This window comes from Channa argus, chromosome 14 (assembly GCF_033026475.1).
Source record: "Channa argus isolate prfri chromosome 14, Channa argus male v1.0, whole genome shotgun sequence".
NCBI classification, from domain to species: Eukaryota; Metazoa; Chordata; class Actinopteri; order Anabantiformes; family Channidae; genus Channa; species Channa argus.
This window is the reverse complement of record NC_090210.1, coordinates 20,763,682-20,785,650: the sequence shown is the minus strand read 5'-3', so window position 1 is coordinate 20,785,650 and position 21,969 is coordinate 20,763,682. Positions and strand designations below refer to the sequence as shown.

The window sequence follows — 21,969 nt, the reverse complement described above, 5'->3', positions numbered from 1 at the left end:
TGCTGCTTGTGTTTGCACAACCAAGTGTTAAAATGATACGTTGTGGTCAGGTTGTGTTATCCCACTGTAAACTGGACACTGTGATGACTGGACAGAACCAGGCAAAGCTGATCTAATCGTCTTACTCTTATGGCGAGTGGGATTAAGTGCGTTTGCAAATTCAAAATGTTGAACACTTTCGTTTTTACCATTCGAGATTTGTCCAATCGGCTGCGATCAGAAAACACAGATACATTTCATCTTGATAAGGTGTTGGGTTTAGTCGCGGAGAATAATTCAATCTAATGGCATGTTTTCAGAGCCATTTCAGTGAGAAGTGGGTTACAAGTTAATTCAATCCTTAACTCAAACAAAGCGCTGTGTTTGTAGGTGGATTAGCAGTGATTTACTTGTCTCTGCAGCAGAGAAGAAGACACAAAGCAAAGCTCCCACATCGGTCCATTTAAGCTTATGATATATGTGCCTCCCTGTACATTCCCGCCTAGCTCGCGCACACACACACACACACACACACTTATCGTCCCTCAGATGCGATAGCTGACACCGGAGGCTTTTAATTCCAGTGTAAATACAAATACTCTCCCAGACAGCTATCAATTATTCATGCCCCTAATTGAGTTGAATGTTGTGCTTTTAGCAGCCCGGGGACCCTGGGTCACACGCCAAAAGCCTGCAACCTAACACACACACACATTCATTTTTGCACTTGTGAGGACCCTTAGCTTCTAATTTTAACCTTAATGGACCATTTTGCATGTTTCAGCCCATTTATACCAATGGTGACTTTGAAAGCCATGCTGTAGTCTCTACGTGCTGTGAAGGATGGTAGTGTGCACTGAGAGAAAAATCCAAATCTTTGACTTGGGAATTAATCGCACAAGTGTCACGTAGCTGCCAATATTAATAATGCAACACGCTTTGGTTAATGATCAGCTGTAACTCATCCCAGAGTCCTCACCCTTAAGGCAGAATTATACTGTCAGAACTGGCTGTTAGTTGGTGGGTTATCGTCAGTAAACCCCTCCACCCACATCTTTCTCGTACCAGACTGGGCTGCGCTGTAAAACACATCACTGAACGTGTCTTCTCAATCTCAGTTAACCGAATTGAAATAGTTTGGACTCAAAACCCATAAAACAAACGTAAACTAGCCAAGTTATTTATTTGCCGAGTGCATAGCTGTGTGATGGTGTACGTGAACATACCTGTGCCTATCTGCTTTTAAAGATACAGAATAAAACATGCAAATGTAAATACACAAAGCAAGTCAAGCTTAGAAGTAAAAGAATTTCAATCCCAGATCCTGGAGACAACAGGAGAAAAAGCACCATCACTGATTCTGTACCATTTACAGTCTAAATGATACAAAACTAAATAATAATCTAATAGTTGCTGCATGTTGAAACAGCACTTATTTATAAAACACTGGAATCTGAAACTAACATTTTGACATCATTTTACTTACACTTCTGTTCATGCTTACCATTCATGAGCCTTTTGAAACAGACAAAGTGACTATATTTACATCACTCTTCATACTGTGAGTGGCAGCTGTGGGCCAACGTTTTCATTTGAATCACGATCGAGTCGAAATAAAAAAAAAAAAAAACGAGCCAAAAAGACTATGAATCTGACCAGAAAGAAAGAAAGCAAAGACTGTGTGAAAGAGGATTTTCCACACACTATCTGAATGTAACAATATAATAAACGCTATTAGTCCCAATGGAGCCAATGAGCGAAACTTTCCTGTCTGTTTATTAAAAAGGTTATTATTTAACTTGCACACTTCATTCTAATCTACATTGTAAAATCGGTAACCGAACCACTGAGTCCTGTTTCAAAGAGGCTGGATCGCAGCTGTCACAGGGCAAGAGACACCATGGACAGGTCTCCAGTCTGTCTTTGCGCCAACACAGAGAAATATGGACAGACACTCGCACTCACATTCACACCTACACACCAGTTAACAACTCCGAACGCCCCACAGAAAGGCTGCGGCCGGTCAGGGATTCAAACCACCGATCTTCTAGCTGTGAGGCAGCAGCCCTTAACACTCTCCAACCATGCTGCCTTTTGTCGAAGTAATGACCTAATACTTTCATTAGCATTTATAACTTTCAACATAGCTCATGTAGCTGCTTTCTCTGTAAATTCAAAAATTGTAAAATAAAATAATGTCCATGTTAATGATGCTTTATCAGCTGCAACCATTTATTATTTGAAAAATGAGTAATACATTTTAAAATAGCTGCAGCCAAATTAAAAAGTTCCAGCTAAACCTCCATCTGTCCAGCTGTTTAATGGATCTCAAGAGTGTGCAATTGCACAGGTGCTGCTCTTTGCTGCAAGAGATGCTGGAAACCCAGCGTCAAACAGAAAAACTTTAAACTGGACAGAAGTACAGAAGACAGAAGACACTGCTACTGTGGATTTACACAAACACATCCTTGCGCACATGCAACACACACATGCGAAACAAAGGAAGACGCCTCGCACCGAGTATAAAAGCTGACTGTTTGGAAATTGAGCCTTTTGGACAGATGGAGTCGCAGAGGCAGCGTCTAGAAGCAGACGACAGAGAGAGAGATTTAAACAAACGGGCTGAATATTGAAGCGAGCAGCGCTGTCAGGGGAATATTACAGTAAAGATGTAAAATAAACACAGACGTATAAGAAGGGAACCCTCGTCTCTGCCTTATTTACTCTCAAGTGTTTCTGTGCCAGATATTAGGCCAGTCTATCACCAACAGGAGCTGGGAAGGAATAAAAACAACAAATCTAATAAGAGTTCGCTTTCCCTGAGGGGCAATTTAGGAACGAGTGCGCAAAAACGGGCCTTGAGATGCGAATTTGCTTTCCACCGAGATTGTCATCCTCTGCATTGCCCCCTCCTCTCCTTCAGTGAGCGGCTTTATCTCCTCTGTGACGAGCTTGGTGTGTGTTTATGTGTGAGGATGAGGAGGATGAGAAGACGAGGGGATGTGGTGGTGGTGGTGGGGGGGGTTAAGTCTGGATTTGATCTCCACTAAAAGAACTGTTTGTTTAACAGCTGACGACCCCAGAGTTTAATCTGGCGCTTAGCTGCCTGCTCAGGGTCCCCTCTCCTCCATCTCCCTGGGTTCTCTCATCCTCTCTTCTTCCTCATCTTTCCTTCTCACTCACTCAATGGTATCATCTTCTCGCAGTGAGTTAACCCCCCCCACACACACGCACACACACACGCACTCCATCCTCCATCCCTTGTCCGCTCCCATTCTTAGTAACACCAGGAGCAGATGTACGTGTTTTACATTTAGCCGAATCCATCAGGTTGTGTGTTATGCGTAAAAATTAAGCAGCGTTACATCATGCAGTACAGAGGGTGCGTGTCTGTGTGTGGGAGGATGGTGCTTTCAGGCCCCAAAATGTGTGTGTGTATGCGTCCGGAGGACAATACCGAGAGTGTATTTTAAACAGGATGATGGTATTGCAGCAGATGAGGGTCATGCTCTAGGTCTTAAGGGTCAAATCCTGTTAGAAGTAAGAAGGATCAAGGCTTTAGCGAGGCGCTTTTTTTTTACTGCTGCAATATTCACTGACACTATGCAAGCAGAGCCCCGCGAGTGTGTGTGTGTGAGAGAGAGACATTCGGAAAGAGTGTGTGTCTGTGGAAAAGCTTAAAAGTGCTTAGTGTGATTTGAGTAAATATCACAAAGCAAGAAGAGAAGAGAAAAGGACAGAATGAGTGAGTTTTTGTTCTTTTTGAATTAGCTGGATGAGATCAACTGACTCACACTTTCAAACCCAAGACTCAATCACCTGGAAATATAAAATGGCATCAATGCTGAAAATGCAGCCTTTGAGAATGTTTAATGATGGACGCAGTTGAGCAACGTTGTGTGAATGTATTTGCATATTTTAAACACATGAAGATATCAGCTTTTATACATTGTAATCATGAGACCAAGCAGCATCAATTAATGTTGACTGTTCATAAATCCACTACTTTGAGTTGGTATAAATGTTTGATGGTGCGATCATTGGAGGATTATGGGAAAATGGTTTGTTTTGAATAGTTTCAGGTTTTTCCTTTTTGAGCTTTTTTGCATATTTTGGGTTGTATCCTGTTTCCATCTGTGTTAAGTTTCATCCGATTTCTTTCAAACAAGAAACATGAACAGTAACTGTAGCTCCTTCAAAAGACCAAAGACAATAAAACTCAGAAATCCACACAAACACATTCCCCTGATTCACACCAGTTATCATAACCTGCATGTCTTTGGTGGCCAGACTACAATGGCACTGGATAATGCCCAATAATAAATATTTTTCAAATATTTTTTTGGATTCAGAATTTGGGTCTGAATAATAACTAGTAGCTAAAATAAAAAGTACAAAAGCGACAAAGTACTTTTTAAGTAAAATACTTGAGTAAGCCCCCTCTGAGTAAGACAATGTAAATAATCGCAGGCCTGAGCAGTTTTAATCAGATAGAATCTAAGATAATTCCACATCATAGTCTACTGTCTTCATCAAAGTGGAAACAGTTTCAGACGCATTTTTTCAAATCACAGAGTCGACAGCAATTTCACGTACAGCATCTGGATGAAGGACACTCTGAAGCACAGCCCACTCTGTGTCGGGAGCTTGCTACTCCACCAAGTGATGATTCGTTTTCTATCGTCACGTCACAAAAGCGTGGAAACCTGACTCACGGTTTAACGGTTCGTTAGATGAAGCCAGTGGATCCAAGTTTATTGCACTTACTAAAGATTTGATACCACGCACATTTCAGTCTTCATTTGTCATTTTCAAAAACTGTGCAGGCTTAGTAACAAGGTCAAAAAATAAAGAGGTGACACTGCAGACACACAAAATATATTCATATCTTGGATAAGTAGGTAACAAAAAAGCAATGATAAGAAAATAGCTTGATATCATTTTGGCCATATACTGTAGCCTATTATCTTAACTCTGTTTTTTTTAGCAGGTTCTGTCTACACTCCAAGGATCTATGACGTCATATTCACAAACAACATCCACATGGAGCTGTGCGTAATGTGGACGACGCAAATTCAAGTAGCAGTTGCACACAGGAATTATCTTCTTGCTGCCTTTTTAATGGCTCAACTGCTGCCATTTGATCATTATATAGAGCAATGTTTTCTCAGTGACTGGATTAGGCAAATGGCAGCCAGCAAATGGTTTGTCAGCTGGTAAATGATGTGCAACGAACACAGTCTGCAACGGTAAAAACATCTTATATTACAGCACGGCTTAAACACTGCACTGTACTACAACGCAAAATTTTGCATTGTTGTGTGTGTCGTGATTGAATAAAAGGTATGAAAAAACAAAAAGACATCGGCTGGTGTTTGCCATGAGGGAAAACTGTATGGTAAGAGATCTGAGAAGGCAAAGCGGCGCAACACAACATATGAAAAATAAAGTCAATAGAATGACAACAACTGGAGCTAAAGCTCAGTTAGCAGGTGCATGTTGTGCTATACACCATAAGAGCAGGCTGATGTCCTTTCACTTAAATCCAGAAGGTTAGGACCAATTATTTCCCTTCACAATATTTTTCTTCTCTCCACACTCCGGTGTCTCAGCCTCCATGGTTCACGCTGCTCTCTAGGGAGCTGTGGTTTCTGAAAGGTTTCTCAGTGTCCTTAATCCTGCCATCTCTTTGTGTCCAGGCAAAAAAAATATATCCGCATTGAAACTCAAGAGGCGGACAGGGGCCAAGTTGTGTGTGAGAAAAAAGATGAACTGCTTCTCCGGCATTTTGAGAGAATTTAAAGGAAAAAGCAGAGAGCTGCTTTGAAAGAAAAGAAGATCAAACTAATTTAACTCCTTTTTAATGACCAGCACAAAGCTTTAAATGAGTTCTTCTAAATTTAGACTCCTTTAGATTCAAAGAGAAAAGGGTTTGATTTCACTTATTTAGAAATGTAGGAATTATCCCTGAAAAGAGAGCAGATGACAGCTTTAATCATAGGTTTCAGCTAAAACCAGAGGGTCTGTGTGATATGTGAAAAGACTGAGGGATAGTTAAACTAGTTTCAAAGAACATTCATTATGATACAATTTAGAACAATATTCAATTATTTAATTATTTTTGCACTTTTTTTCTAAGGCGAAAATGCGATCACCAACCAGCTACAATAGCTTGACTGCACAGTTTCACATATTAATGCACGTAAAAAAACAGACTAATGGATAAACAGCGGAAAGTTTGTCCCTGTAAATCTCAAAAACCAAAGTTAGCCAGCACTGGTAGAATGCGAGTGAAAATGTAAATCTATTTAAACGGGCAAAGAAAAATTCATAAAAAGGTTTTAAAAGCTATATGTTGGCTAAGATAAATTTGATGAACTGGTGATTGAGCTTAACGTTTATCTTTCCATTTATGATTGAGAAGCTGTTACGCTGACCAATCAGACGCAGGCTGATCCGGAGGCTTAGATCCCAACTTCTCAAGCAGAAAAAGAAATAAAAGCTACTTTAATTATTTGTTTTCCGGTTTTCAATCACACAATATAGTCTCATCAGATTAAATAACTTGGAAATAAAAAAAATTCTGAATTCTTTTGAAAATGTAATTTAAAGATGTTCTACTTTGCATTTTAAATAGATTTATCACAGCTGTAGAAATATCTGAATGTTAGCTAAGAAATTGTGATAAACAGTTCAAAATGTTTAAAAATCTATAATCTGAAATCTATAATTATTGGCTATAAAGTTTGCAACCAATCAAAACATGAATGAAAACAAAGGAATGTTTAAAATAGGAGAAATAAGAGCTAAAAGTAATAATTGAGTGGTTTTTTTTTTTAAACTAGCTCTAACTCAAAGACCACAAGGACTAAAAAGTAACCCGCAGACCGTAAAGCACGAGGGTTCACCGGATGGGCATCACTTTAATACCAAAAGTTGCCTTTTGTTCTTTGATTATTCACAAACAATAATTAATACATCAACATAAAAAATAAATAAATAAACAGCAGTTAACATCAGTTCAAACCCCCCTGTAATAAACTGCGTAAAATACTTAGTCGAGAGTAGAACAAAACAGATACGAAAAGTGACGGACAAATATCTGCAAGGTCTAGTTTCTGCAAATCCAAGCAGTAACAGCAAATGACAATTTGAGAAAAACTGGCCCAACACTGACATTTCAACTCAATCCATATTCCAGTTCAAGTTCAAAATAAAAAAAAACTGAAAACATGAAAGTGGAATGAAAAGCTAAAAACAAGTACTGTTGATCAAAGGGGACTGGAGCTCACCTGATGGGGCCTAGGGGGTACGTGAGCCCAAAATTGTTAAACCACTGGTGAACACGGCCAACCCTCAGCTTGGAACAGGTGCTCGACAAAAGCTGCATACAAAATGAAGAAAAACCGAGCTGCTCTGCAGACTCGATATTACAGACCTCCAAAATATTTATGAGGCACCAGTTTGACCTTCAAGACATATTGCATCACAAAATTACAGGTTCTGTAACATTAATATTTGAGATCACACCTCGTTTTACTTGAAGAAAACAAAAACGCGAACGGTCATCGAGTCCTGTGTGCTGGTGAAAGAACACACATCACTGGTTTTATACGTCATGTCTTTATTTGTGTGTAAACAAACTCTCAAAAGAGCATTAGCCAGATCATTGATTATTGGCATTACCATGACCGATTTCTTTTGCAGTGATGGATTAAAACCTGATCACGCCACTGAAAACGTTTTTCCATCTTCAAATGTCCTAAAATGTTGTTGTTTTGTTTTGTTTTTTTGCATGTGTCTTATAAAAAATAAATGCACTGACAAGTTGAAACTGGCAGATTGGTGTAACTGGTTTCAAAAATGGGGAGAAAAAAAAAAAAGGCCTTGGACGAGTTTTGAAGAAAATGAATCTTACTTGATAACAGACAAATATGATTTGAGGACTTCTTTGTTCGTGTGCCTTCATGGAAGCCTGAACATTAAACGTCCAAACGAACTGGGTGCGACCCAAGTTCGATCCAACAGGACAACTTCATCCGGTTTTCACTTTGTGTATGCAGTTTCTCGCCACTGTATAAGGTGCTGCATGTGTGTCTGAGAGGGAAATGAAAAAAAGGTTGTGTATAAGATGTGGACCTGACAGCGCGTCCAGAGGCGTATTAGGTTAGTAGTTCATCAAATCATTAAACACATAAGAGGTGAACTGATGCAAAAATAATTTTCTTAAAACAAATAAAAACGTCTGGGAGCGATCACAGCAGTAGTGTTAAGCTCAGAGTGCAACAGAATTTGCTTAGTCACTTCCATTTTACATAAACAAATATATTTACAATCAAACAAAAACACAATTTGTAACAGAAGAAAAATGACCACATTCAGAACCACAGACAGGCAAGTCACTGTGGGAGTTACACCGAGTGAGAATGTATTGTGTAGTGTGCGTTTGTATTTACTGGGCTATTCTTGACTAGCCTCCATCTTCAATGATATTAACCATAATTAATCCCGAAGGCTGCTAACAATCCTGCTCTTATGCTTCCCTACGATGAATGTTGTCGAGATCGTAAAGTTAAAATCTTACAATCGGCAGCAGAGCAGACCTAAAACACACCTGGTATCCATGGGGAGGGTTTTGTGGATATGAGAAGGCAGATATTGGAGTGTAAAAGCCAAATCCTCCTCAGACATTTGCTCAGACATCTTCTGTTAGGGGAAGCCAAGCAGGAAAAAAAAAACCCAACTATTTAGAGGTAGGTAAAAATTAAACCCATCTTCTCAAAGCAACTGTAGATGCAGGTAAACTCTTAGAGGACTAGAACAAAATATGTAATGTTCATGCAGAGTGGCACACATGTCATTTTTCCTGGAAAGCAGTGTGGAGAAATGTGTTGGTCTGCCATTGAAGACGGAGGCTCGGATGCCTTGAACAAACTGGTTTCTAAGCTGCTGGAACTCCAAAAGAGTTTCCTCCTTTTGTTGTGTGCTATAAGCATTCGTGTGTGTGTGTGTGTGTGTGTGTGTTGAATCTTCCTGTCGCTCCACCTTTAAGGCTTCCAAGCTGCTTTGGATCAAAGTCAGTCCCAGGGGATAATTCAGCATAAACACCAAGTTCAGACAAATCATAACCAACCTTCACATACTGCTCAATTCAATTTTTCAGACACATGTCAACACCTACTTGATCTTTTGATTCAAGAATGAAAGCTGATGTCCCTCCAGCCACTTAGCTTCTACTCACATTAGTTTGTTCATCATCTGACTTCATCGCCGCATTCAACATATTTTATCTGTTTAAGGAAGAAAGAGTTAAATGCTATAAGAAACCCAATGTTAAACTAGGTTTAGAAAGGTAGGACACCCCTCCCTCCCCTCCCACCACCAAAAAAAAAAAAAGTAAGAAAGAAAAAAAGAAATAACCCGAAGCCCTCACCTTAGAAGTTTTGGGGGCAACAAATGTGTCAGACTTAAGCCAAAGGTCGTACACAGAACAGGAGGTAACAAAGAAAGTGTGTTAAAATGTTAAAATGAATCCCACACTGGCCACGAGATTAGAATAGTTAAACAGTACATCAGGCTATATGCATCATCATAATTACCGATAGATACGTAGCAGTTGCAGCCAACGCCATCCAGTTTTAGAAACACATCTGACTAAAAGGGAGGCAACAGGAGGAGGAAGAGAAGGTTTTCTTTCTTGAATTGGATTTAAATAAATATTCTGTTTTTTTTGGCTTTTCTTTTTTGTTTTTTTTTAAGTCATCGTTCCTCCTGCCTGGCAGGTTGGGGGAAGAGGGTTCGGGAGAGCTGGAGGAGGCTCTATGTGAAGTTCTGCAGTGGCTGGCTGACCCTCATGCAGGCCCAGTAGAAGGCCCGAGCCAGGGTCACAAGGACCAGGAGCAGCAGCACAGCCCACGAGGCGTAGATCCCCGGGTAGGTTTTGGCCTTAACCCACGTTCCAGCCTAAAGGGAGACACAAAAACACAAAGAGGGATTTATAGAAATGAAATTCCCACCAAACCATTTACTACATCGTTAGAGAAGGAAACAAGGCACATTATCATTTGAGAAGGTAAAACTATCCATTTTGACTAAACTGATAAGATTATGAACAAACTTTAACAGATTTAAATTAAACATTCACTTCTCAAGGGCATTGCAAAGAAATCATTATTGTATCCATAGTGAGGCATTAGTCCACCTGCATCTGCTCGATGCAGTGACACTGAGTTTTAAATGCATCATTTGTAATGGAAGGCTTCGTATTCAACAGTGACTGAGGGGTAGAGGAGAGAAAATAGTTTTCCCATCAAGTATTAAGTGTGCAGCTGCTCAGAAGAAATTTATTTAATGAAGATGGCTAAAGTCACTTTGAGTGAACCCACAGGGATCTCTGAGAATATGGAAATATGAATCTGTGCTTGAAAGTCACAACACAAAAGAACAGCTAATATGGATATAAAGTGAGAAAAAACGATGCCCCTGGAATTAAGGAGAGTTTGTTTTAAAACCACGGATTCACAAAGGAGTAACATGTGTTTCCAGATTGGTATTTTGGGATGAACCAGCCAACATGTATAAGCTTAAGACTGACAATCAGATGGGGTTTTGTGTTAGAGGTTTATGTGTGAACGGCCACAAAAAAAAATAAATAAATAAAAATTAAGAAAATAACTGATGCAGATCCTCTTTATTAACAAAACTTTTAAAGAGTGAGCGACAGGCGCTTGCATCTTACAATGATTCCCCTAAAAAAAGGAAAATATATTTATACATTTCTCTTTACAAAAGGCTTTTACTCCAGCCTTACATGTTGTTTTCCCTCTCCTCCTCCTGTCACTGATCCGCGGCTTTAATGATGTTGCAGCTCTCAGATGCTGTCATTCCTCAGCTCATGTTTCTGAGACACATCTGCCGAAACTTGGAACTGATGTTTTTTTGCCACCCCAACCACAATCGCCCTAATTTATGAGCCACCTTCACTTGAAAATCACCAATGTCTCATGTTTAGTGAAATTCAGTGTGGAACTCTATTGTGTCACTTGCCGTATGAGTTTACTGATGCAGTGCACACCTCAAAAGATTAAACTGTCAAAACACCTGCTCGTGCACCTTTCCTATAATTCAAAATGTCTTTTTTTATTAAACCCAACCGGAAGCAGTGTTGTGACATTTATGCCACTACTCCAGCATTACGTAACGCTGCCAATACAGCATATTTAATATCTGCACTTTTCTAGCTGTTCTTTATTCTGGCAGGCAGGTTCAATGTTCCTACTCCGATGGAGCGGTTTGATGCTCGTCTTGCTCCCTCTGCTGTTTAAAAAGCAGAATGTATTGACCATTTCGTTCTGTGTGTTCAGGTTTATAATTAGACTGATTATAAAAATGCGATCTACTGTATGATTAAGGGAATATTCTAGTCTTCCTCTCTTTTTCAAATACACAATGCCCTGCAAGCTTTGAAATGTTGTCAGCACAACACACCAGGAGGAAGAGAAGACGCTGTTCTGTTATTCAGACGGCGTTGCATCCGTAACACCGCTTACAGTTGAACTAGGTTGTGTTCTCTATGTGTTCGCTATATCTCAATGACAAATAGAGGCCTGTCACATAGTGTCTTTAGAGCTACTGCGCGGTGCACACCCTCCATGTTAAACAAGCGACGGCAAAAGGACGAGATTCTAATCGTACTGCTTCCTCCTAGTACCTTTTATCTGTAATTGCACAGTTTTCGTATTATAAAATACAACATGTTTTCTGTCATTGCAGCTATGTCAGATTAGAAGTCTCTCTTCTATGAATGTCAGTGCGGCGTCTGCAGAGGTCCACTCACCATCAGTCCGGCGGTGGAAATGCTGAATAACAAGCAGAGTAGAAAACACCACAAGCTTCGTCTCCTGGGATACCTCTGACCAATGGAGGAGCTTGAGAGGAGAAGAGTACAAAAAATAACATTAACTACTAATGAGCTAATTTAGTACAACATTTATGATGGACCTGTGCTAGGGATTGATTTGGCGTGCGTTTTCACGCCGGATGCGCTTCCCGCTGTAACTCCCCCATTTTTATCCAGGCTCAGGACCAGCATTAAGGTGGCTCATGCTGGCTGGGTGCTGCCACACCTGTTGGGGTGGGATTCAAACCCGTGGCCTTTTGCATCCCAACCGAACGCTGTACCTCTGAACCACCAGGCCCCTCCCTATAGCACCTCGTTAAACTAAAATACTGAAAACAAAAAATAATTTGTGCAATCTGCTGATCTGATTATTTAGAAATGTCAGTTGCGTTTTTTACATTTTGAAAGTTGCAAAATATTGTTCTGCAAATCTTTTTCATTAATTAAGGCAATATTAATATTTACACATTTGCTATCCATGAAATAACTTATATAAGCATCTCAAGAATTGATTCGGTATCATTTTGGGTTATGCATACTAATTCCCATCACTAAAGTCCCAAAAACTTTGCTCACAATGTTAAGAAGCTTATGGATTTGATTAATATAAGAATGCGGTTTATAACAAAATGCAAAGAAAATCCTCTTGTGGAAAAGCAGATGTGGTTAAGACGTATTGACGTCGACAGAATGCCATAGGTTTAATTCACAAGTTTGAATAAGACCCTAAAGCCACCACCCGCTAACTCTTTGCTTTGGAAAAAAACAAAACAAACCTGAATTATATAAAATATTAAAGAACAGTGAGAGTAAAGTTGTGTAATGGATTAATTGCTTGTGGCTACTTACACTTTCCTGCAGTGAGGGCACCTGGCCAGCGTCCGGTCTGTGAACTCTGTCCACTGCAATGACAAACCGAAACATGTGAGCTTTGGTTTCAGCCAGAAACATTTGGACACATATATTTTTATAGTTTAATTATTAGTTATGGTGAAGACAACACACAAGTACCATTAATACATTCACTGTAGTAAAAGTTAAAATATGTTGGGTAAAAAAAAAAAAAAAATTTTTTTAAAAAGTTGTTAACTATAGCTGTAAAAAAGCAGTAAATCTGTCTTTTGTTTTGCTTATTTATGAGGTGTTAGTGGTAATTAAGGATTTCTCTAAACCAGGTTTCTATTAGTGATAAACATGCCTTAATATTAAAAAACTGACTCTATTAAATGTCAGAAGAAAGGAACAACAATGCATCACAGCTTCGCTAATTGTAAGGTGATGTCTTATAAAGTATTTTTTATTTTGGACTAACAGTCCAAACCCTTTATTCAATTCACGGTTATTTAAAAGGAAATAAATGTTTGACTTCATAAATGACTTAAATGGTCAGGCAAATTCTGAAGCGATCAGTAAAAAGAGAATTCATCACTGCACTGTGTTGATTGTAAATGTGCACTGATGGGGCCAGTACTTTCAGTATAAGTATATGCCAATGGCAGGCAAAATACGGCTTGTTTAAATATTGCCGGTGCAGCATAGATTTATGACATATATTAAGAGGTTTAATACAGCCATCCCAATTCTTGCCAACAGGTACTGCATTCCTCACTACAAATAAGAAAGACAAATAGTCTTCTCTCAGGGTGTAGACATTTATTCCCCCTCCAACATTGGATGTGAGACATTTGTAAACCCTGCAGAGTAGAATATACTGTGCATGCTGTACATTCTTCTTGTTGTGATAGAAACGCTCTGTATGGGAAGCACGGAGGACATTATCACCAGATCTGTGACAAAGGGATCACTGCAACGCCACCCAGGGCAGAGATTTGTATTTTCATTCAGCCACCCTGTCTTTAAAGAGGTAGGAAAGGTCCAACTGAATGCTAAACACCTTGTAGCATCCATCTAACCTCTTTTTAAAGCTCCGTTCTTCTCTGACGGCTCTTCCCTTTGACAACATATCCAAACCTTCTTTACCTGCCTCGCACATTGTTCAAAAGCTGTAAGTTAAATTTTTTACTTTCCTTTAGCACAAAATAGCTAGATTATCTCTGCAGAGAGTTGATAGAGTTATTGATCATCACCAATATCTCACTTCCTTGGCTGGGTGTTACGATGTTTAGGCCTCTCAGTAATTCACTTTTCTGGCTGCACTACAGAACCTTTCACGACTAAGATCGTCCAGGCCTACTGAAAATGTCACAAGATACTTCAGCTCCAGATGATTAAACCCTAAATAGCGAAATGCCAAAGCAGTTTTACTTTTCAGTTACTATGAACAGTGATAGATGACCTCTTGTAAAGCATTATTAGATCGTAGCTTCAAGTATTGAATGCTTCACTATTTGAGTCTTTTTCAGGTCTTGCCATTCACAGAGAAAGCAGAGGTGGTGGAACTGTGCTATAAACTTAACAGTGGTTGTTCTGATGGTGCAGGACAGATCAACTGCCCTGAAGTCTGATGAGGCTAATCACTAAATGGCTTTTGGAATAAAGGCTCATTTTGTTTTAGCTCAGTTTAGGAAGCTGTACTATTTTGCTTCACGGTTCACTTCCCAGCAAAATGTTTTAAGCAATGGGAAGGAGTTCGTGAAAATAAACTACACACACACCTACTACATACAGTATAGGGTTTTAGTGAAAGTAGAAGTATGAAAATAATGAAAATGCAGTTGTACAGTAGCTTAAGATCATTTGGATATTTTCTCACCATGTTTAAAGCTGTTAAAAGGAAAAGTCATTTGTAGACTCTACTTTACCTCCTTGCTAGGAATTATATGAGAACATTGATACCACTCCTCTCTCTGTTTGGTAAATAAGGCTGGAGCCTGCAGTCTATTAGCCTAATTAGCTGAGCGAAAAGGCTAGAAACCACATGGACAGAGCCAAACAAAGTGGGGTCTTGAAGGGGCTATAGCACAGCCTGCTCGCACTCCAACGCCGCGCAAAGCTACAAAATTACTAAAAAGGTTAATCTCAGTCTCAGGAATTATTTTTAACCCCACGTATAACTGGTGGATTTAAAAAATGTTAGTCATTCAGAAAGCAACACGTATTCTTGAGGGCTGTAGGATTTTCTAACTTACACCAGAGACATAGCGCAGCGTGGCGGGTTTGTTTCAGGGATTTTCTTAACGTTGTCAGGCCCAGGCCATCTGCTGGTCTCCATTTTCAGCCTTTATACAAAACCAAACTAACACGTACTGGGCTGTAACCTCATTTGTGTGACAGACAGGAGAATGGTATTGATCTTCTCATTCGTCTTACTCTTGGCAAGAAAGCAAATAGTCAGATTCCCTGAGAAATCACTCTACAAGTTTAAGGTCAAATAGTTTGTATGTGGTACCAGGAAGGTGTTGCTGCAGTGTCCACAGGAGACACGGGCCCCAGCTGGCTGAGGGTCAGGACTGGCCGGACCAGGATGAACTGGACCCAGATTAATTATCCTCTTACTGTGGAAGACACAGACAGACACAAACTCAGCATTCAGCATTCACAGTTCTTACAAGATCACAGTCACTGCCTGATGAGAAGTCATCACAATCTGTGGTATGAAAAGGCTGATGATAGTTTCACTTTTTGGAATCATCAGCAGCCAATCTTCTCATCATCACTTACACTGCTTTTCTACAAACAGCGTCTTCAGACAACTACAGCAGCTCAGAATAACTCATCACACAGCTGCACAGAAATCTGTCTGGTTTAGTCAGCATGTCTGGTCTGAATGCAAAACAGTGGCACTGGGGGTAAACTCTCCAGAGCAATTTAATGTAGGAAAAAGGCAATGAGGAATATACACACAACCCTTTGGCATCACTTTACCCAAACGGTTACCTTTTGGTGGTCTTCAATGAGACCAGGAGTGTGAATAGCTACCTTAAAAAAAACATGTACTGTAGAATCACACTAGTCACCCATCAAAATAAAGGTTTTCAGCATCTATTTATATTTAAATCTATTCTTCAGATATAACAATTTCAAAGAGTTTTAAATTACAATTCATTTTAAGAGCTTCTTTGCGTGTAAAGCACAAAAGTAATTGTGCTTTGAAATTATTGATTAAAAAGTAAATGATGCAGTATTTCTGTTGTTGCCTACAATCAAAATTGCAAATGTTACTTAGCCTAGAGTCCAATTAGTCTTAGGATCAGCTCTGAAAGTGACAGGTGGACTATGGATTTCAGGTATATACCATGTTTGTAAGCATGTCATTTTTCAGTTAAGAGATTTTCTTTTGCACAATTAACAATTTACACACAGTATTACACATAATATTAACAAGAAAATAAATAAATCAAAAACAAAAATAAAATAATAGAAAAATGTGCCTAAAAGATGTTGCTTTTGCACATATTATGCCTCAGGGATAAACAAGTAGCCTTATCTTCCAGAGTATTTACAATAGGCTGCAGCAGCATGAGAAGCCAAAACTGTGCATTTTTTGTATTTGAAATTTCAGCAACCCTGTGAGGTTTTCTTAATGCAGAGGAAAAAAACTAAATCAAAAGGAAAAATAATAACATTAGTAAAGTGACAGTACCATACCACTTGTCCAGCTTACCTTCAACGTTTTGTATTTCAAAAGGCGTCTGTGTCATTTTGCTCATTGATGTTATATTTAATAAAATTACTAAATGTGCATTTGGTTAGCGGCTACTTTGAATCACACACTAAATTCCTTCAAACAGCTACATGTTGTATGAATTTTACTTTTAGCTTCTGTGTGCAGACTGATAATGACAACATGTATAATATCCATGCCAAAATAAAATATGGACCATAAATAACACAAACAATATAGTAGTAACACAGTACATTAGCCATACAGATACACCTCTCATAATACTTATGCAGAAGTGAAACCCATGATGTGGCTTTTCTAATGAGACTGTTATTTCCTCATCCGGCTCACTGAGCACTGCATGTAAACTGCGCTGGGAGCACAGCTTTAATTGAAGGACTCACTGCTCCCACTGCACCTTGTTTCCTCTGCTTCACTTCTCCTTCTCTTTCACACTCACACAGTGTTTGTGCAGTCTTTCAGTGGTGCGCATACACAAACACACATACGGGAAGAATTTCTCACCAATATGGCCGGGGACAGGCAATCCTCTGGGAAGTGACTTTGCAGATGAGCAGACAGTTGCAGGGGCAGCGAACGTACTTCTTCCCTGCTGGGGCATTCTTAATGGGCTGCAGAGGGAGACAGAGACGCACAGGAGGAAGAGATAAGAAGACAGTAGAACAACTATTAGAATAAGAATAGATAACAAGCCAATTATTCTTGACGGACGAGAACTAACCAATACTGCGAGAGGGAGTGAGGTTTTCTGAGTGGTACTGGATTGGGGAAAGTGAAGTCACAGGGAAGAATGCTGTTGCTGCTACAGTACATGAGTTCAGATTTGAACTGACTGGAAGCATCATATGCTATCACTTAAACGTGCATCTATTGGTGAGGGAGAGAACAGTGAATTATTTCTAGAGGCCTCCTGCAAGGTTGCCTTTTTATCTACCTCCTTTAAACCCTTTCTTCAGCTTATCCCATCGAGGTCACCCCTCGGCGGATTGTTTACTCCACACATTGATTTGGCACAGGATTTATGTCAGATGCAAACCTCCTCAAATGTGCCTTGCTTGGGACCAGCACTCATCCTTCACTGGTTTGTTAAACCTCAGTGGCTGAGATTTAGGACAACATTGGGGGATCGGAATCTTCAGCACATGTCCAGGCAAAGTCGGGCGGCAAACCGATGGCCCTGCAACTGATGGGTGACCACTCTACCTACTGCGCCATCTCTACTGTCATCTCTTCTAACACACACATACACGAGGAAAACTCCTTAAAAGGCTTTAAAACAGGATTAGCACAATCTTTTACTTGACAGCTCAAAACAATTGTTTTATTTATTTTTAATTATTCTATTATGTTCTTACAAAGTAGAATGTACAGGATATACATTTAAGAAATGTAGGACGGGTGCTACTTTGTATAATCTCACCAAATCCCATAATAGTGCAGGCCTAAATCAGTTATTGAGGACATTGTTTGAGCTTGCTGAGAGAATAAAAACTCCAATCTGAGTTTTAGCACTGTGTGAAATCGCACTGTTCCTCAGGGCTTAAGATAACATCCCGCTGTCAGACTGCCCTACTGAAGGATCTCTTTGCAGCATCATTAAACTGACTAACCGCATCACATTCAGTCCTGTGTGTTTGCTGCTTCGTTCTCACTTTCACTTTCTGCTTGGGGATTGAAGCTTATATCAACACTGTAGGGAAGAGAGCAAAAATATTCTTCAACCATCCATTTACAGGCACTTTTCGTTATTAAAATCACTGGCTGATTTTAAAGCATGTGTCAGTGTTAACATTTATATATTTTCTTAGCCAAAAACAAAACATTAAGTATCCTTGTACTGCTATTTAACACCAAGCTACTCAAAAAAAAAAAAGAAAAGTATTGTTCCTGAGACTTAATGATGCTGTGATGTCTTAATTTACCTACATTGCTTCCAATATTTCAGATTGTCCTGTGTGGTGCTATTGATCGGCTAGTAGAGGAAAAATAAAATAAAATCAAAACAAAAGACTGACGCGCCACCTCATTACAAGGTTTTAATGCGATAAAGATATTTGCGACACTAATTGATGGCAGAGAAATAACTGTTGGAATTGTATTTATGTGTAGTTATTTGTACAAGATAATTGCCACCCCACCCTAAAACTTAGCTGGACAAATTTCTTATGTCACAATATGTCCTGTGTGAGCTGTGGCCATCAAGGAAAAAGGTATCGTAGTGTTGAAAGTAGGACCAGCACACTGTTCAACAGCTTTCTACTGCAAGCGGTCAGATTGTTGAACCGCTGACCTAGGACCTTATCATCACTTTACTCCACTCGTTGTCACCCATCTATCATTCATTCATTTTTACTTTTTATTTAATTGAGTCATTCATTATATTATCATTATTATGGTGCTTTTTTTTGTAAGAGAGAAATGCGTCTGTCTGCACTACTGCTGTATGCATGACAAAATGACAACAGTCAGTGATTGATTGGTTGATTGACTGTTGATTGACAATTTATCAGCCTAATATTAAAAAATAGGGGCTGGGACTAAGAGAAGTCCATTAAAACCAATTTAACAAACTTATTCACCCTAAACAAGTAATTACTATCCACAGATACAGCTTCCTGTAAAAATCCACAAACACATTTCCAGATTTGAGGCCCATCTTAATACAATCCTTATATGACTGTTATAATGTATGTTTTCACACTCAGGACTAATTTCAGGGACTCATGTCTATGTTTACATAAGGTTGTTGCCATCAACCCATAGATGAACAGCCGGGACAGATTTCTCTACTTCTACATATGTTGCCGACCATCTGTAACTTTTTCCTATCGACTATTGGTACATCTGGACACGTTTCTTCTTCCATCTGCACACGTTATGCACAGCTAGGAATGAACACTAATAAACCCTCTCGACATGTGAATCTGGCAGTGATGGCTGTTAAAATTACATGCTGTGTTATCATCAGTAAAAGTGTCACATACTCTCAATAGTCAAAAGTTGTGGTCAAGGAGATAACTAAATCTTTGTCATTAAATTTACCCTGACATGTGTTCAACTTGTTGCTTCCTTTTTGCATTGCCACACACAACTACCACACGGTACAGCCTTTGGTTCGAACAACAATGTAAGCCGTCAGCCTTTTCTTGGAAATACAAGTGCTAAAGGAGTTTGTTCCTGCGGCTACTCTACCGACATAACACCACAGAGAGGTGGTCAAGTTACTTCTGTAATATGGAAATGGAAGACGTAGCACTACTTCTCCTTTTCACTTGTCTTAAAATACAGGAATCACATTAAGGAAGTAACACTCCCTACAGAGAAGTAGGCTTGTTAGTCATTTATTAGCAACAGCTACGACGCATTTAGGGACGGCACAGAATAAAGATCACCCATGTTTTGGAAGCATGCAGAACCCACTATGCACTTGCTGTGGATAAACATTACTTTTTAATTTATTTTTTAAGGGTAACAGTCTTGCTGATGATTTTCTTTTGTCAATTTTGAGCAACTGGCCCCAGCTACTGGGGGTTTGAATGAAGAATACCATTTTTAAATTATATTTTCTTTAGACTGTTATTTAGACAGAAATCATTTGATTATTATTGGGAATCATCTAGAACACTAAAAAAGATCAAACAAAAAAACAACAGCAATCAAGTTTTCATGCCATATTATCAGACCCTAGTTTTATATAATAGAACATTTTCATAGGGATTATGGGCACCGTTAGTGACCTTGCTAATAGCTCTGTGGATTATACAGTCATGAAGATAACGGTTCTGGGAAGCGATTCAGTTACATTTTATTGGCATGAAAAACTTTTTTTTTTTTTTTAGACCCACGTATCTAAAAACTGACAATGAAAATTTGTTCTGTAATCTGTGTTAAACACTGATGAAGTTATGCATGTGTCTGTTTCATACGGACCATAAAGCGACAGATTCCTCTACAAACCCACCGTAGCTTCATTGCAGACCCCACACTTTACCACGTGTTGGTGGATCTTGCCCTCCACAGAGATCAGATTCTGACACACCCTGCAGCTGATATCAGGGGCACTGCCGCTCTCTGGGGAGGTAAGAGGGGAGTACGGCGGTGGGTCCTCCCCTAGGAGCACCGAGGGCTGAGTTGGGATGGGGATGGAAGGAAAGCCTGAACAAGAAAAGGAGACAAGAATGCGGAAGAATGGTGAATACATACGTTGTAAGTGCAGTGAGAAAAGATTTCTGAGGGAACACAGTCACAAGAGTTGGGCAATGGAATGAGAACAGCCCAGTTCCCCTGTCAAGTGACCTCTTATATTATAATTAACAAGATAATAAGATTAGGTCTTGAGTTCAACTGAAAAGAGCTTTAGAAGAAAAACACTCCTGGAATGCTGATCTGGGTCAGTTTCAACAAACCAGTGTTTGAGAAAGACAAGTCCAGATTTCACTATTTGAATGGGACAGCGTTCAATCCAGAAATCTGCGACAACAGGCGACCTTCTCGGGAAGTATAGTAAATCAATTGTGCAGCACTATTTTGATCCAAGCTGCAGGAACTAAACACAAGAGCCATAGCTCATGGCTTTTCCACTGGGGCGATGGAACACAGCACCTCCCTGTGCGAGCCGCTGCTGGTCGCAGCCCTGCCACACAGCATCACTCTCTACTGGCTTCCTTGTGTGTCAATCCCATCAGGTGTTTCTCGGACGCTAGCTAGCTAGCTGAACAGTACCGTCCCATTTACCATTATCTAGCTTGGGAGTAGAGTGGCCATTGTGTCGAAGCACGTGTTAAAATGTATGTTGGTAAACAAAAAAAAAAACAAAAAAAAAATAGTACAGTTAGAACATTACTGTGCTGCAAAGCCCGAGCTCTGTGATGTGGTTTGCCGGTGCCAACTACGGCTGACGGTCAAGCTAATGTAAAGGCTGCTAGGTTAGCTTACTAGTTAGCACAGTGTGGATGTCCTTACATCTCTGCTTCACGTCGCAAAACAGGAATATTTTATCTGCCAGCAAAGAAACAGTGTGAACGCTAACATCATATCCAACACAAAGACGGGCGTGACAGACCGGCTCTTTGTCACTGCCAGACAGGAGCTAGCAAGCTAACCAGAATGCCCAGTCAGTGGGGGCTAACGTAAGCTAGGTTCCTTCACGCTGAGGACAAGAGAACCGTGGACACTCACTCAGTGGTTCGTTGGGCACACCGTAGTTCGCAGCACCGGGAGACACCCCGCCGTTACCGCTGCCAAGAGCACCATCTCCCAGATCTGATAGTAAAGGAGACCTCTCGCCGTCCGCCATACCGACAGCGAGGCGTGGAGGGGGTGAGAGTGGGAGCGCGAGCGCAGACCGAGACCGTTATTTTGTTGTGTTGGAAACGCAGGCGTCACATGATCACACCACCGCTGCTGCTGCGGTAACGGTGCCTGGGGGTGTGGCACTGCACACCCGGGGATGCTCCACGGGCCCGAATTGGTTCGAGTGCAAATTGCATAGAAATGAGCTTTGAAT

General features: G+C 40.0%; 1 protein-coding gene across 4 annotated transcripts; it reads right to left on the bottom strand.

Annotated features, from left to right (window-relative positions):
- Positions 1-6,882: 6,882 nt before the first annotated feature.
- On the bottom strand, positions 6,883-21,890 carry pip4p1a (phosphatidylinositol-4,5-bisphosphate 4-phosphatase 1a). Of its 4 annotated transcripts, none has more exons than XR_010916482.1 (8): positions 21,642-21,890; positions 20,425-20,618; positions 16,968-17,074; positions 15,228-15,333; positions 12,728-12,780; positions 11,816-11,906; positions 8,594-9,942; positions 6,883-8,076 (listed from the first exon to the last, which is right to left on the bottom strand). XR_010916482.1 is itself a non-coding variant. In XM_067529302.1 (7 exons), the coding sequence occupies exons 1-7, from the start codon at positions 21,757-21,759 to the stop codon at positions 9,799-9,801; spliced, it is 813 nt and encodes a 270-aa protein (XP_067385403.1). In that variant the 5' UTR covers positions 21,760-21,890; the 3' UTR covers positions 6,883-9,798. The 4 variants fall into 4 exon arrangements, 1 of the variants encoding a protein (XP_067385403.1); XR_010916481.1 differs by having other exon boundaries at positions 6,883-9,269; positions 9,579-9,942; XR_010916483.1 differs by having other exon boundaries at positions 9,579-9,942.
- Between the last annotated feature and the right edge of the window lie 79 nt (positions 21,891-21,969).

Bases quoted from the DNA above. Each gene is read 5' to 3' on its own strand.
- pip4p1a (XM_067529302.1), bottom strand. From the start codon at position 21,759: ATGGCGGACGGCGAGAGGTCTCCTTTACTATCAGATCTGGGAGATGGT. The intron at 20,619-21,641 runs GTGAGTGTCCAC...TTTCTTGTTCAG, and splicing joins TGTGCCCAACGAACCACTGA to GCTTTCCTTCCATCCCCATC. The intron at 11,907-12,727 runs GTAAGTAGCCAC...TCTCCTCTCAAG, and splicing joins TGCCCTCACTGCAGGAAAGT to CTCCTCCATTGGTCAGAGGT.